This window comes from Miniopterus schreibersii (genome assembly GCF_964146895.1).
Source record: "Miniopterus schreibersii genome assembly, chromosome: 7".
In the NCBI taxonomy this organism is placed as follows: Eukaryota; Metazoa; Chordata; class Mammalia; order Chiroptera; family Miniopteridae; genus Miniopterus; species Miniopterus schreibersii.
Genome location: NC_138108.1, coordinates 37,292,155 through 37,305,976, shown reverse-complemented (window position 1 = coordinate 37,305,976; position 13,822 = coordinate 37,292,155). Strand labels below are relative to the sequence as shown.

Genomic DNA, 13,822 nt, shown 5'->3' with positions numbered 1-13,822 from the left:
CTTAGGCAAGATGTAAAATATGGTGAGGTTGTTATATCCCCCCAAAATCACATTTGGCCTGTCTGGTGATTTCATGTTGTGCAAACTTGAAGTTAGCCTGAGGCAGAACACTTTTTCTCCTTGTTAGCTTGGTACATTTTTTAAACTGAGCTTTTTGCTCAGGGCTTCATATTAGTGTTTGCCAATATTTTTATAATAAGAATTGGAAAACATCTAGCCCAGCCAGACGTGGCTCAGCAGCTGAGCATCGACCTAGGATCCAGGAGATGGAGGTTCGATTCCCAGTCAAGGCACATGCCTGGGTTCCAGGCTCGATCCCCAGTCGGAGGCGTGTAGGAGGCAGCCGATCAATGACTCTCTCATCATCGGTGCTTCTGTCTCTCTCACTCCCCCTCTCCCTTCCTCTGAAACCAATAAAGATACATTTTTAAAAAAAGAAAAAAGAAAAAAATTGAAAAACATCTAGATTTTTTAGATATAATTATTGGACATTTAAATTGCCTCCTGTGTGAAATGCTTGTCTTCTGTCACTGTTTTTTCATTTGTGTTGATTGTATTTTCCTTTTAAATTAATTTGTGCAAGCTTTTTAATACACTTGGTACATTAGTTCTTTGTCTGTCATAAGTGTTGCAAACATTTCCCTCATATCGACTATTTGCATCTTGCTTCTTTATGGGGTCTTACCCAGCATCAACATTTACAGTTGTGCAGGTCATGCACTGTTTCTAGGCTTGAACGTTCACACTGCAGCCATTGCATATTTGTTTTAACGCTTTTAAACATTTTAAACTTTAAAATGTTTTCACAAATGCCTGTTTGGTTTAGCCATGACCTTGCTTTTACCTAACATAAATTTTTATTTTTGTGTAGTTGAATCTGTAGATCTAATTTTAAGGGCTCTCCTCCACAAATTTTTCTCCAAATTTTCTTCTCATTGTTATGGTTTTTATTTTTTAAACTTAGTTCTTTAGTCAAGCTGAGATTTATTTTATAAATGGTGCGAGGCAGAGGTTAATATTTGTTTTCTTCCAAATAGATAGCTAATCAGGCCAGCATCCTTTATCAAATAAAATATTCTTTCCCCACTGAACTGAAAAGTCACTTTGATTACAAATTGAATTTCGTGAATATCTGAATCTATTTCTGGACTCTGTTTTGCTCCCCTGGTGTATTTTCTATTCACTTACCAATAGCATACTGTTTTGATTATAGTAACCTCACAGTAAGTTTGAATATTTTTTAGGTCAACTATCTGCTTAGTATACTTCTTTTACAATTTTTCTTGGCATGGAAACTTTCTCTACATTTAAAACATTCATTCAAATTGATCAAGAAACACTTTTTTGTTTCCTCCGAACTTTGCACAATTTTTAGTTCATCCTATTAAAAACCTCAGCATGTTAAGCCAAGTTCCAACGTTTCGAATCTGCTGTCTATAACTTATACTTGATTACATAATTTCTGAGCCCTGAAACATGCTCACTTTCTAAAATATCTCCATATTAACTAAACATAGAAACCCATTTTACGTTTTAGATAAAATAACTTAAGCAGATACAAAATATTTAGAAGGTTTTACTTATTCTCGAAGCATAAGAACATCTGTATAATTATTTTCTATTTACAAGGTATCTTCACCTAATTATCTTGAATCCTCACAATCTTAAGATCATCCTTATTGTGATTCTCTTTAATTTACAAATGATACAACTAAAACCTTAAGCAAATCAATTAACTTCTTTAGCTTCAGTCACCTATCTAAAAAAGTAGGGGTAAAAATTCTTAGAAGTTGCTTCAAATATTTAGTTAGATAATGTACATAGAATGCCAATCAAATGTCTGACATAGTGCTCAATATATAGTAACAACTATTTAATCATTACAATCACTTTCCTAAATCACATTGATAGCAAGTGATCAGACTGATTGAACATAGAGGGGCCAACCAATTCTGTGCTGTTATTTCACAGTGCTTCTTTTCAGCTCCACAAAGCAGATGTTTATGAAATTATATAAAAATAAGAATTTAGAATTACAGCTTACAAAGTTTGCCAATTTACCTGTGGACAGTGAGGATTTGTGAAAATCACATTTAGTATCCTTTTTGTTTACTTCCTTTATCACATACTACATTTTTTAAAAATGTTTTTATTGATTTTATAAGAGAGGAAGGGAGAGGGAGAGAGAGAAACACTGATGTGAGAGAGAAACAATGATCTGCTGCCTCCTTCACGCCCCCCTACTGGGGATCAAGCCAAAACGTGGGTATGTGCCCTGACAGGGCATTGAACTGGTGACCTTCTGGTGCGTAGGACTATGCTCAACCAACTGAGCCACACTGGCCAGGGCAACACATGCTACATTTTTTTATTGCTTCCTTCTATTTCTCTTCCTATTGGTTGAAACCTAATTCAAAAATACACAATGACCTGATCTCTTTTAAATGCTTTTACCTGACCGGAGATGGGGTCGGTGCCCGCACATGTCTGACCGGGGAAGGGGAGTGTCTTATCGGCGATGGGGATTGCTGTCGAGCCAACTGTGCTTTAGCGGAAATGGACGGTGGGGTGGGAGACCTCGACTTTGGCTTAGGAGGTATCCTGGGAGGTGTTTTATGTGGCAGCTGTTGCCCAGTGGCACCATCTATGACCATCTCAACTGTTGCAATTGATCTGGCATCAAAGTGGGCTTCAATCTTCTGTAAAAGACAAAAACAAAGCCCATGAGGAGGGGGAAGTTGGTGAAACCACAATCTGAGAGGCCCGAACCCCAACAGTATAAAAAAAATACCTTTTCAATTCGGGTTTGTCTTGTTTCTGAAATCTGAGCAGTCGAAATAATTGTCTTTGTCTTTTTAGCGGGTACTACTTCTTCACCTGTAGGAAGGGAAAGACAAATATTTAGGAGGGGCCACGGTGTCCCATTTAGTTAATTCTGACTACAGAGCCAATAACATTTCCTAGATGTCCCAATGGAGGAAAATGCAGAAAGTTGTGGATTTTGTATGAACATCAATTAGGTTTAAAAACAGAAAATGTTCATTATTAGATAAGAATTTACTTACATCCAACAATTTTTTTTTTTAATTTCATTATTTGCTTATAATTTGAAATCACAGATGACAACTGAAAAAATTTCCAGCTTCTAATGGGGTTAATAACCACAGGAAAGTCTCAGAGACTTTTCAAGTGTGTTGAAAAGCTAGCTTTGATTTCAATTCACAGCACTGCTAGGCCTCAGAGGGGAGGAAGGTGGACCTCGGCCCCACTTTGTCCTAAATCAGCCTTTTCCCCTTCTCCCTGTTCCTAAGCCTCCTGCAGGTACCTTGAACCAGTAATTCAGCAGTCGAAGTAGCTCTTCCAACGCTATTGGTGGCATTTACTGAATAGGTCCCAGAGTCTTCAGGGTATGCTTCTGCAATCAGTAAGCTGTAGAGGTCGCCTTCTTGTGAAATTTGAAAATCAAGGGAGCTCTGGATTTCGGCTCCATCCCGATAGAACTTCACCACAGGTGTAGGGATTCCAGTCACTTTCACTTGGAGTCGCACTTGGCTTCCCTGTCTCACTGTCATGCTCTGCAGTCGTTGTACAAAGTTGGGTGGCGCTGTTTCTGCTGCAGGGGGAAGAGAAGAGAATCAGGACTGCAGCCAGGGCACTCCCAAAAGGCTATTTTTAAACAATCACAGCTCTGAGTCACTGAACCAAACATCCTTGACTGTCCTTGAACCCAGCTCATCCAGCAGATGACATCAGGAATGGAACCAGCAGGTGACAGAAGGTAATCCTGCCACCATATTTTATTTTATTTACTTTGTTTTGTTTAGCAGTTCTAAGCACCATATTAATTTTTTTTTTTTTTCTTTAAAGAAAAAGCCTAGATCTTATTATAACATTTTTAGAGAATCTTTCTGGAACTTCCTTCCAATCTTACCTCTAGCACTATATTAACATGTTAAGGTAACTTTTCATATTTCAGTAAGTTGAATTCAAATGAATTCCAATAGTTGGTTTGAAGGGTGCACCTGTGACTTACAGGATCATTAAATTTTAATTTAATTTGAAAAAACCTAAATTGTTTCCAACTTGGTCACTTTTCTAATAACCCAAATATTTACTTGCATTTAAAATGTTAGTCCAAATAATGACTAATGGATTTAATGTTATTTATGCTATGGAAAGGGGATTTTTTTTGTCAATGATGTGTTAAGAAATTTTTTATCAAATAGATGTGAAGGACTAATGGGATTAATTTTGATATGTTTTTGAGTGATAAACAACAGCAGATGCTGTCAGCCTTGTGCACTTTCCATTTCTGAATTTCTGGATGTATGTTCCCGTTCACACCTGATGTTCCCTGATGTGCCTTGGTTAGGTCAACGATAGCCCGATACTTGAACAGTGCTAAAGGCATAGCTTATTGGCTAAACATATACAACATTATGCAGCGCGTGAAAGATACTGTGTAATGTGTAAAGTAATGCAATGTTCTGGGCATTAATGTCTTATCAGGAAGTAAAGGGTGGAGACAATGACAGTGGCATGAAGATTAGTTACAGCTTTTCTGGAAACTGTGTCATGCATCTGAATATTAAACAAGCATTGGCACTTTTCTGTGCATGTTTATTGTGTAATATTTTTAAAAATTGGAAAAAAATAAAGATTTTTAAACTTTATAGCCCACAGCAGAGTTTCTTAAATAGGTGATTTGTGGACCATTTTCATCATAATCACCTAGGTGCTTGCTAAAGTGCGAATTCCTAGAGCTGTGCATATTTCTTTAGCAGGTTTATAAACAAGGCTCCGAGCCTTTCTACTTGCTCAGAAACATAATTTTTAACATTTCCTTAGTATACTTTTGAGTGTTGAATATAGCATGTGTACAGACAAACTGCTTCTCAGCCACGTTTTTGCTATATTTTGAGAGGAAAATTAAAAGGCAAACAACTTTGATCTCAATTCAGCCTTCAGTGGACCCTTCTCTGAACTCAGCTGCATGTATTGTGCTCAGTAGCTCTTTGTGGACCCATGTCCTGAAGGTGTCCTCTGGGGTGGGGGAGTCAGAGGACAGGCAGGTCCCCTCCGGCCTACCTGTCACGAGAAGCTCAGCAGTACTAGTCGCTTGTCCAGATCCATTGGTGGCTCTCAGGGAGTATCGTCCACTGTTGGCTTTTGTCACGGCGGGGATCGTCAATCTAGCGCGGCCATCGCTAAAGGAGATCTGCACGCCGGGCAGAGTGGAAGTGGAAATCACCTGGCCATCCCGAAACCAGCTCACCTCAGGAACTGGCAAACCTGGAGCGCAAAGACAGTTCTCAGTTATGTTCGATGAGCACTGCCAAGTCCTCTGCTCCTTCTGTTATGTGCACTGCCTAGTCCTAAGCCGCAAAAGCTGTCCAGAGTGCAGTGCTATGTAATGACAGTGATAAAGACAGCCCACGAAAGTGCGAACTGGCAGACCACTAGGAAAGTGTGGGCTCATGTGGAGGCCAGTGCCTTCAATTTACAGGGAGGAAACAGGCCAAAGAGGCCCAATGATTTTTCCAAGCTCCCTTGGCTCTCCAGTGCACACAAGGATGAGAATTGCCATCTCCCACCCTCCTGCCTGGGCAATTTAATAGACATCATTAAAATCATGAAAGAGATTTATAAAAAAGAGAAGAGCCAAGGAAACTTTGAAATAAAAGATGACTACTGAAAGTTCTGCCTGACAAGCACAGAGGACCGTGCATCCCTCTCCCTCTTCTCAGGTTGCCGTCTTCCCCAACTCTCCTCCTTTCAAATGAGCAATCAGTGAAATGCCGGGCGGTGCAGAGGAAGGTTCTCGCACAGTAAGAGACGAACCAGACCTCGTGTTTCCACAGCACGTGGAGTTGGAGTGCAGGTAGGAAAGCAACATTCCCCACCCCTCTCGCCCTCAGCCGTGGAGCTGTGAACAACATGCACGTTGCTTGATGGTTTCCACATCTTACACCCGTGCAGTCGGAAGGCAGCAGGTCATTTCAGAGCGCAGGTTAATGTGGGTGAGCGCAAAGGCTGGAGGGCCCATCCCTCAGCTGAGGAGACGAAGGCCACCACGAGCAAGCTTATCCTGTCCTCCTTGCATGAGCCAGCCTCCCAAGGTGGACAAGGGACTCGTTTATTTGACTAATTCATGGGTATCAAGTGTGTTCAGTGGTGCTTTTTTAAGAATTTATTAGCACAGAGTGTGAAGGAACAAGAAGCTGTGAGGAAGCCAGATCCACTACTTCCCAGCCAGGCACAGTTCCCACTGAAGCCACATGTGTTCCGTTCTGTTCAGGAGCTACTGAGTCTCACACGACAAACAGCTGAATTGTTTCAGTCTGTCTGAGTTTATCATGCAGGAAAAGAATTGACTTGGTGTCTGTATGTGTGTGTATATATACACATGTGTATACACACACACAAAAATGAAGAATGATTATATATTTGTGTGGTGTAAAACAAAGTGTTATTCAATTATGAATAAGATTAGTACATAGAATAGATAGATAGGAATCAAAAGGAAAGAGGAAGGAAAAGGAAATCTTATTTTATCTTTATTATAAGCCATAAATTTTTTTTAAAAAAAAGACACACTGTACTTATAGAGGTATATCAAGCATGATTTTCAATTAATCCATATAATTTTATATGACTAGTTACGATATTGCAGTAGATGATACTGATGAAATAATTTTGAAATTATTTACAATATAGTCTGTAGATTATCCCCATTTCTTCACAAGATGCTATCATAAGCCATGCATTTTATGGAATTATTCCTACCCTGAGCTATGAAGAAAAAGATGAAGGGAAAAAAGAAACAAGAACTTTTTTAAAAAAAGAAGAATTTTAATAAAATTTCAGGGTCATTGTTTGTTTCCCTTTAATATATACACCAAACTGGCATACATTATTTTTTATTGTTATTTCAAAGTGATTGGAAAATCTTTTAATTCACTAGAATCAATTAATAAAGACTAAAATAATGAGGAATAAGCTCATCACTGAAAGTTCTGCTTCTGAGAAAAGTCCAAAGTATTGTAATTTTCCTCGTAAAACCAGCAGGGCTCAGGCACACAGGCTGGTGAGCCCGGGGGACGGCCCAGCAGCTCTGTGGCCCGCCCCTATTGGGCTTGAGTTCTTGGCTCCCAGTCTGACTCTGCAGCTGAACCCCAAAATAGAATGACCAAATCTGGTGCTACTTAACAGCTGGATTCTGACTGCAATTTTAACCCAATGAATTATTTTGCTTTGTAGAATCATAAACATGAATAAAACATTTTCAAGTCATTGTATTGTAAGATTTTGTCACTGCTCTGAGAATGGTATATCTTTCCTTATAATGATCCTTCCATAGAGTTGGACCAATTTTACAAAGTGAAAGCAGCCCTTAAACTTGACCTCAAGTCCTTACTGCATAGTTAACTTCTTGGGGAGGAAAAGGAAGGAAAGCAGTAATGCGTGAGCTTACCACTAATGTGAGCCTCAAAGGTTGCGGCACTACCCTCCAGTACCACAACACTTTGTAACGGCTGCTTAAACGTCGGTGCTTGAGTTGTCATCTTCTCAGGCACTCTGAAAATGAAGAGAAAAGAAATTAGAACTTCACAGCTCGGGGCCGCTCTGGAGCTACTTTGCAGATGACAGAGACACACATTTTCCAAACAGATTCCTCATAGGTCATCGGTGGCGTAGCGTGATGGGCCGACCTTCTCCTTTGGGGCTTGAAGTTGAACAGTCAGCATGAGTTTACTTGAGTGTAAGGGGAAACGAAAAAAAATTAGGTGAGCAGAGCAAGGAATGTACCCTAGTGGTCAAAGAGGGAAATTCAGGTTTATCAAAGGTGGAAAATCTGGGTTAGAGTCGGATAGAAGGAAAGCTGGAGCAAGAGGGTAGAGGGTGCGTGGTTTGGGGGAAGCAAAGAATAATAAAAGAGGTATGTGGAGTGTGAAGTGAATCTTTGCATCAGTTAAAAAAAGAAAGAGAGAAAATTGTTAAAAAATATTTCTTTCCTCCCAATATTTTCTACTCACTATATCTATAGTTATAAGGTGGACACACTCAAGCATTTTTACTTTAAGTAATTCAGGTGATTACTTAAGTCATCAACAAAACCAACAATTTTAACCTTGAAATTTCTTGCCTTGCTTCAAAAGTTTTGGCAGGCCTTATCAAAATTGCAAACCTTTTGTTTAGAAAGCATACAGGGCTTTCTATTTCTTAATATTTTTTCATATTGTAATTGCTCAATAAGTGTTGCCACTGCTGAAGTAAATATTCAGGGAAATTTAAATTTAAAAGAGGAGGCCAAATTTTATTACAGGTCTGAAAGAAAAATACTGACTTGAGTTGTTGAAAAGGAAAACACGCAGGCTCTAAGGCTGGTATGAAGCACAGATGAGGTGAAAAGACCTGTCTTTTTATAACATCAATATCCAAAATCAAAGAAAGGACTACAAAATTTGCGGTTAGTCCTCTTGTAAAGTGAAAGAAAGTACTTTATCAGTTTCCAAGAGATTGTGTGAAGAACTCTGATGCATAAATACATTATTATCTAATGTTCCACTATTCGGTACAAAGGCAGAGTCTCAAAGGTCAATTGCTCCAGTGCTATTTTTCATAGCATTCTCTGTTCACTATGAGGTTATGGAGCAACAATCTTTCCAGTAATGATTCTGTACCTTATTGTAACTCTTTACTTAGTTAAAAAGAAAACTAAACCAGAGTTCTCTGAGACAATAAAATTTATATTTCAAAAATTCAGATAACATTTAAAACTTTTGTCAGTTCCTTATTGTAGCATGTTATCTTTAGGATGAATAACTTTTGTGTCTAATTTTCCTGTTTATGAGTTAGTGCATCTTCTTAAAAGAGCTGTATTATTTTATACAATTTATGCATTTACAGTCATTTGCAGCTATTAATTTAATTCCAGGAAGATGGGAAATCAAAGTGTACTTAGAAATAAAAAGTCTCTAAAACATTATTTCTTACCTTTCTTAGCATCAACATTTATCTCCTATCCTATCATTTGATTGTGAGTTGAATTAAAATATATGAGATTCTGAATAATTCAGAAAAAACAGTTATATTAGCTTTTCCCCCTAAATTTCTAAATATACTGCAATTAACAGGCCTCAGTTGGTCTTTAATTCCTACTGTCTAGGTAAAGTTTGTTGCTTTAGCACTTGCTCTTCAGAGGCCTTTGTCTAATTAGGGCAGAAGGTATTCGTCTAAAATGTCAGGCTCCCAAAATAAACTCTCCCGCGTTGACTGACAGCAGGCAAGTGTTCTGTCACTGTCCTGGGACCGATAGCTCAGCAGTTGATTCCCTTAAAAAGCCATCAGGGTGCAGCTGATACCACACGCATTTTATCAGAGCTATTCTTGGGTGTCTCACTCTATCACTGAGTAATATAACCTTGAACATTTTCAACAGACAAAGAGAGTCCATAAGAGAAGCAAACATTTCTATCTCCATTTCGGACCTCAACTCTAACACTTTTAGAATATTAGGTGCATTTAAGCAATAGGAATCATTGATTGCTGATATGTTAACGCATTCAACTTAGTAAAGAAAAATGTTCACATATTTTAAAGGAGAACTTAACAAGCAGATTCAAATTATGGATCGGCACCAGCCACCAGTAATTAGAACATCTCTACCTAGGTATTAGCATACAAAGATAAACTGGGACAGGAAATCAATTAGAAAGGGGCTCTACCGTTAAAAAAAGAAAAGATGCTGCTCACCTGATTTCTCAAGAGTGCCCAAAAAGAGTGGGACTAAGCCCAAGGTTGCTTCTGAAACGACGTCCTATCTAGAGTTGGTTTGTTCGACCATCTCTGACATGAATCGGTGAGCCTCTAAACCTAAAAACAAAACTACACAGTCGTGACTGTGTAGTTTTGCTTTTCTATGCAATCCCTACACCCGAGGCGAGGCTGGGAATGCACGACTGCTCAAGAGCCAGGGTCTGGCCCTGCCCTTTTATTTGCCAGATCTGCTGACAGCCCCACATGTTTAGGGCAGGGCCCTGGGTGATTGGCCCTTCCAGGGAGCATGATGGGAGAGGGACCTCTGTGGTTGTCACATACCACCTGTTCTTCTGATTGGCAGTGCTAAATTTAGCACCTCATAAGAGGCTTTACCAAGGAAAGAGAACCGTATTTAAAGAATAACTGTGTTGAGGCTTAGGGAAGCATTTGTCACCCATGTTAAAATCTGAAAACACTGGTCTGAAGAGAATTTATGACTGAAGACTTGTGGGCAGTCATAAAATAGCCCCAAACCTGAGGGCTCTACCCTGTGAGTCAGGCCCCATTTCTGTTCTCTACCCCCATAAAACCAACCAAATGGGCCTGTCAATCATGACAACAGATGAGGGACTTTATCTCATGCATAAACTTCGCCTTCTTTGAAGGGGCTGTAAACCTTTGCATAGAAGAGAACTTGTTCATACTGTCTACATTCCCCAGAATCCACTTGCACTTTGGGGAGAGTTATACTAATGTTAATGAGCTAAATGATTATACAGCCCTGCAAGAATTCATGCTGAGAGGCCAAACCTGAACTCTGCTTAGATTGTCTATACAGTGTAATGATTTTACTTTTGTCAGGTATCATTTTTTCTGACATTAATATTTACAAATATGCATGCATTGTTTCTTAATGAGTAGCCAAGTCTTACGTTGAAATCATCCATAGGGGTTTTTTTTCCCGGGCACATGGAGGCTGCTTTACTAATCTCTGGAGTTTGCTGTTACTAATGGAAAGTGGATAGGAGATGATATAGTTGCTATTTTAAGACTGAATTTAATTTTAAGCAAGAGATATTTCAAATACAAAAGAACACACTAAAAGATCTTTATAATAGTTTAGCTGGAAGAGTCGTAAAACTTCACAAAGGGAAGAAACTTGTCTTGTTAAAGAAAAGAGGCTTCTTAATAAAATAGACTAAAATTTTAAAATTTAAGTCCAATTTATTTATGTTGATAATAAAAACGTTCCCTGTTGTAGAAGAACTTGGTCATGTACTAGACTTTTCAACTTCCTGAACACTTCATGCTTTGCAATTATTTATGTAACGATTAATTTATTAACATTTAACAGAGCTAAAACATACTGGACAACTGAGGTAGTACAATTATATAGACAAGATGGCACCAAGTATTTATTTAAACATTTGTCTCCTCTACTTAAGTAATCATATTTGCATTGGTGGCATCATTCCTCCCACCCTCCACTCCACCCGTCCCAAGTCTCTATCTGCCATAATCCCACTTGATTGCTTTATTAAGAAACAACTAATTTCATATTATAGATCTTAAAAATTATTCCCAACTAGAGACTCATGTTACAGGCAACCCACCAGTCATCAGACAAAGCAAGACTAGAAATTTTTTGTGATCTTTCTGATTTGGGGTTGTTCATCAATTGGCTAAGTTTGTGTGTGTGTGTGTGTGTATATATTTTTAGATTCATTTGACCTAATGTGAAGCATAGTAATGTCTTATTATGTTTCTTGGAACCAAAGTGAACCACTTTAATTCTTATGGGAACTAGAGGGAACAAGTAAATAGAATCTTGAAGCTGTGTCATTGTGACCTGGTGCAATAAAGAGAGCTCAAGAACCCGTATAGGATGATAGACCATTATTATGGACACAAGTCAAGTGTTTGTCCTCCAATGTTGCATATCTATTCACTGTTCTTGGCCATTGCTAGACTTTGCAGTATTGTCAAGATCCTTTTGTCATTTACATCCTTATATGACATTCAGAGTTAAGACAGGAAGGAAGGAAGGAAGGAAGGAAGGAAGGAAGGAAGGAAGGAAGGAAGGAAGGAAGGAAGGAAGTAAGGAAGGAAGGAAGGAAGGAAGGAAGGAAGGAAGGAAGGAAGGAAGGAAAAGGAGGGAGGGAGGGAGGGAGGGAGGGAGGGAGGGAAGGGGCAGCTAGTAAATAACTAATATACTACTCTGGAAAGGCCAGATTATTGGATTAGTAAACAATAATGGACAGTAATTAGTAATTAGTGTTAGTTTAAAATAAAATATACCATAGTTGGAATATAATAAGTTAGCCTAGTAGAAACCAAATACTACTCAGATTTGGGGCATTTGCTGATGCAGTAAGATCTTAATTTACCACCCTAACAGTGGGGAGGAGTCCCATAGATAATCCCAAGCAGCTGATAATTCAAATATAAGGCCTACTTAGTTTTGGAATGCATGGTGCGATTCTCTTTTTGAGCATTACAGTCAAAGCAATTCAATAGTTATTAAGCACATGCTCAGTATTGAATACTGTGCTAAACTACGGTTCTGGATTTTATCATCGCTTATGGACTCAACAAATATCTGAGTGGGGAAATTTTACCCAGCATTGTGCTTCATGATGGCCAGACCGTGGTGAGCAAGAAGGCAGTTATGGCTCCCTCCCTTTTAGAAACTGAGGCCTACATAAACTTCTTGTAAACTCTCAGTAACCTATGACTGAGGCCTAGACTAGGAGATGTGTAACACACAGGCAGTAACTCCATCTGCACCGTTGTCACGGTGTCAGACTTTGTTTATGCGACACAGAATCATCTACCAAAGGAATGACTTACCGGGGGCTATTTGAGAAACGGGTACAGTTTTTAAGGATAATGTTAAGAGTTTTTTCTGAGAGGAAAGAGTAAAATTCTTGTCTTATAATTCATTAAACATTTTTGTGTGCATTCTTATTGTGTTATACACAGTTCAGACACTGGGATTATAGCAATGCACACAAAAGACAAAAACCTTGGCCCTCAGGGAGTTTGCATTTTAGTAAGCACAGTAATATCTAGTAATATAATACTACAAAGTCTTGTCCACTTATAAAGTTTTTTAGAGCTGAACTATGTAGCTTCATCATTGAGCTATTTTTACAGAAAGAACAACAAATTCAGGAAGTATACAGGGAAAACATGCTGACCCAAACAATCTATTCTAATGCACTTTCTTTGTGTTCCTTGAATTATAAAGGAAAGCAAAGCTACACTGGGGACTTGGGAAGCAAGAAAGTACTGCTTAAAATTCAAGAGAGATTTGTCCCATTTTTACTACCTCCTGTTATAATAGAGTAGTAAGATCAAATTAATTGATTTCTACAATAACTTACAGGTGTACCAATAGTCACTAGCACATTTAATGCCATATTAAATAGAAAAATAACTGTTTTAGACATGTATGATTCCAAAGTAAGAAAGATCAAAAAGTTAGTCTTGAATTTCTCGGTAGCACTGGCTCCAAGGGCACATGAAATGCTGCTCCTGCCCTACATGGGCTTAGGCAACTCACTGGACTCTCTGAGTCTCAGTTGTCAGTTGTAAATAGGGGATTATAATATCCATGTTGAAGGGTCACTGGGATGATTAAATGACAGAATGAACATGACAGCGCCAAGGACAGTGAGAATCTGACGCATGGTGGGCATTTAGTTTGTTCGCTGCTACCTGGCATGACACAAAAGAAAATAATTTCTGTGCTTAGTAATATTTATTTGATTATCCAGTGTTTTCTAAGAAATCTGAAAAGTCCAAAAGTGAGCTCATAGAAACATGTTATATCCTTCCCTGAAGGACCTCAGAAGGTGACATGTCTATACATACAATTAAAGCAAAGTCCAAGAAATGAATCACTGAAATCTTAAAGAAGAAATAAGATGGGTTTATGGAAGCTTGTCATAGGAAACCATAAACCAGGTCAGGTCCAACCACTAGCAGATGCTGCCTGGAGGTGATATTGTTGTCAAATAATAAGCTTCCCACACACCGAAGGGAGCCAGCTGGGCTC

At 38.7% G+C, this 13,822-nt stretch overlaps 1 protein-coding gene across 1 annotated transcript in view; it reads right to left on the bottom strand.

The window, feature by feature from the left end:
* LOC308559674 (titin-like) overlaps positions 1 to 10,009 on the bottom strand; it is a 269,782-nt gene extending 259,773 nt beyond the window's left edge. The window contains 6 exon segments of the mRNA XM_081142718.1: positions 2,455 to 2,699; positions 2,792 to 2,877; positions 3,326 to 3,613; positions 5,089 to 5,292; positions 7,475 to 7,578; positions 9,757 to 10,009. Coding sequence (XP_080998844.1) covers positions 2,455 to 2,699; positions 2,792 to 2,877; positions 3,326 to 3,613; positions 5,089 to 5,292; positions 7,475 to 7,565 — 914 coding nt within the window. The 5' untranslated portion in view covers positions 7,566 to 7,578; positions 9,757 to 10,009.
* Between the last annotated feature and the right edge of the window lie 3,813 nt (positions 10,010 to 13,822).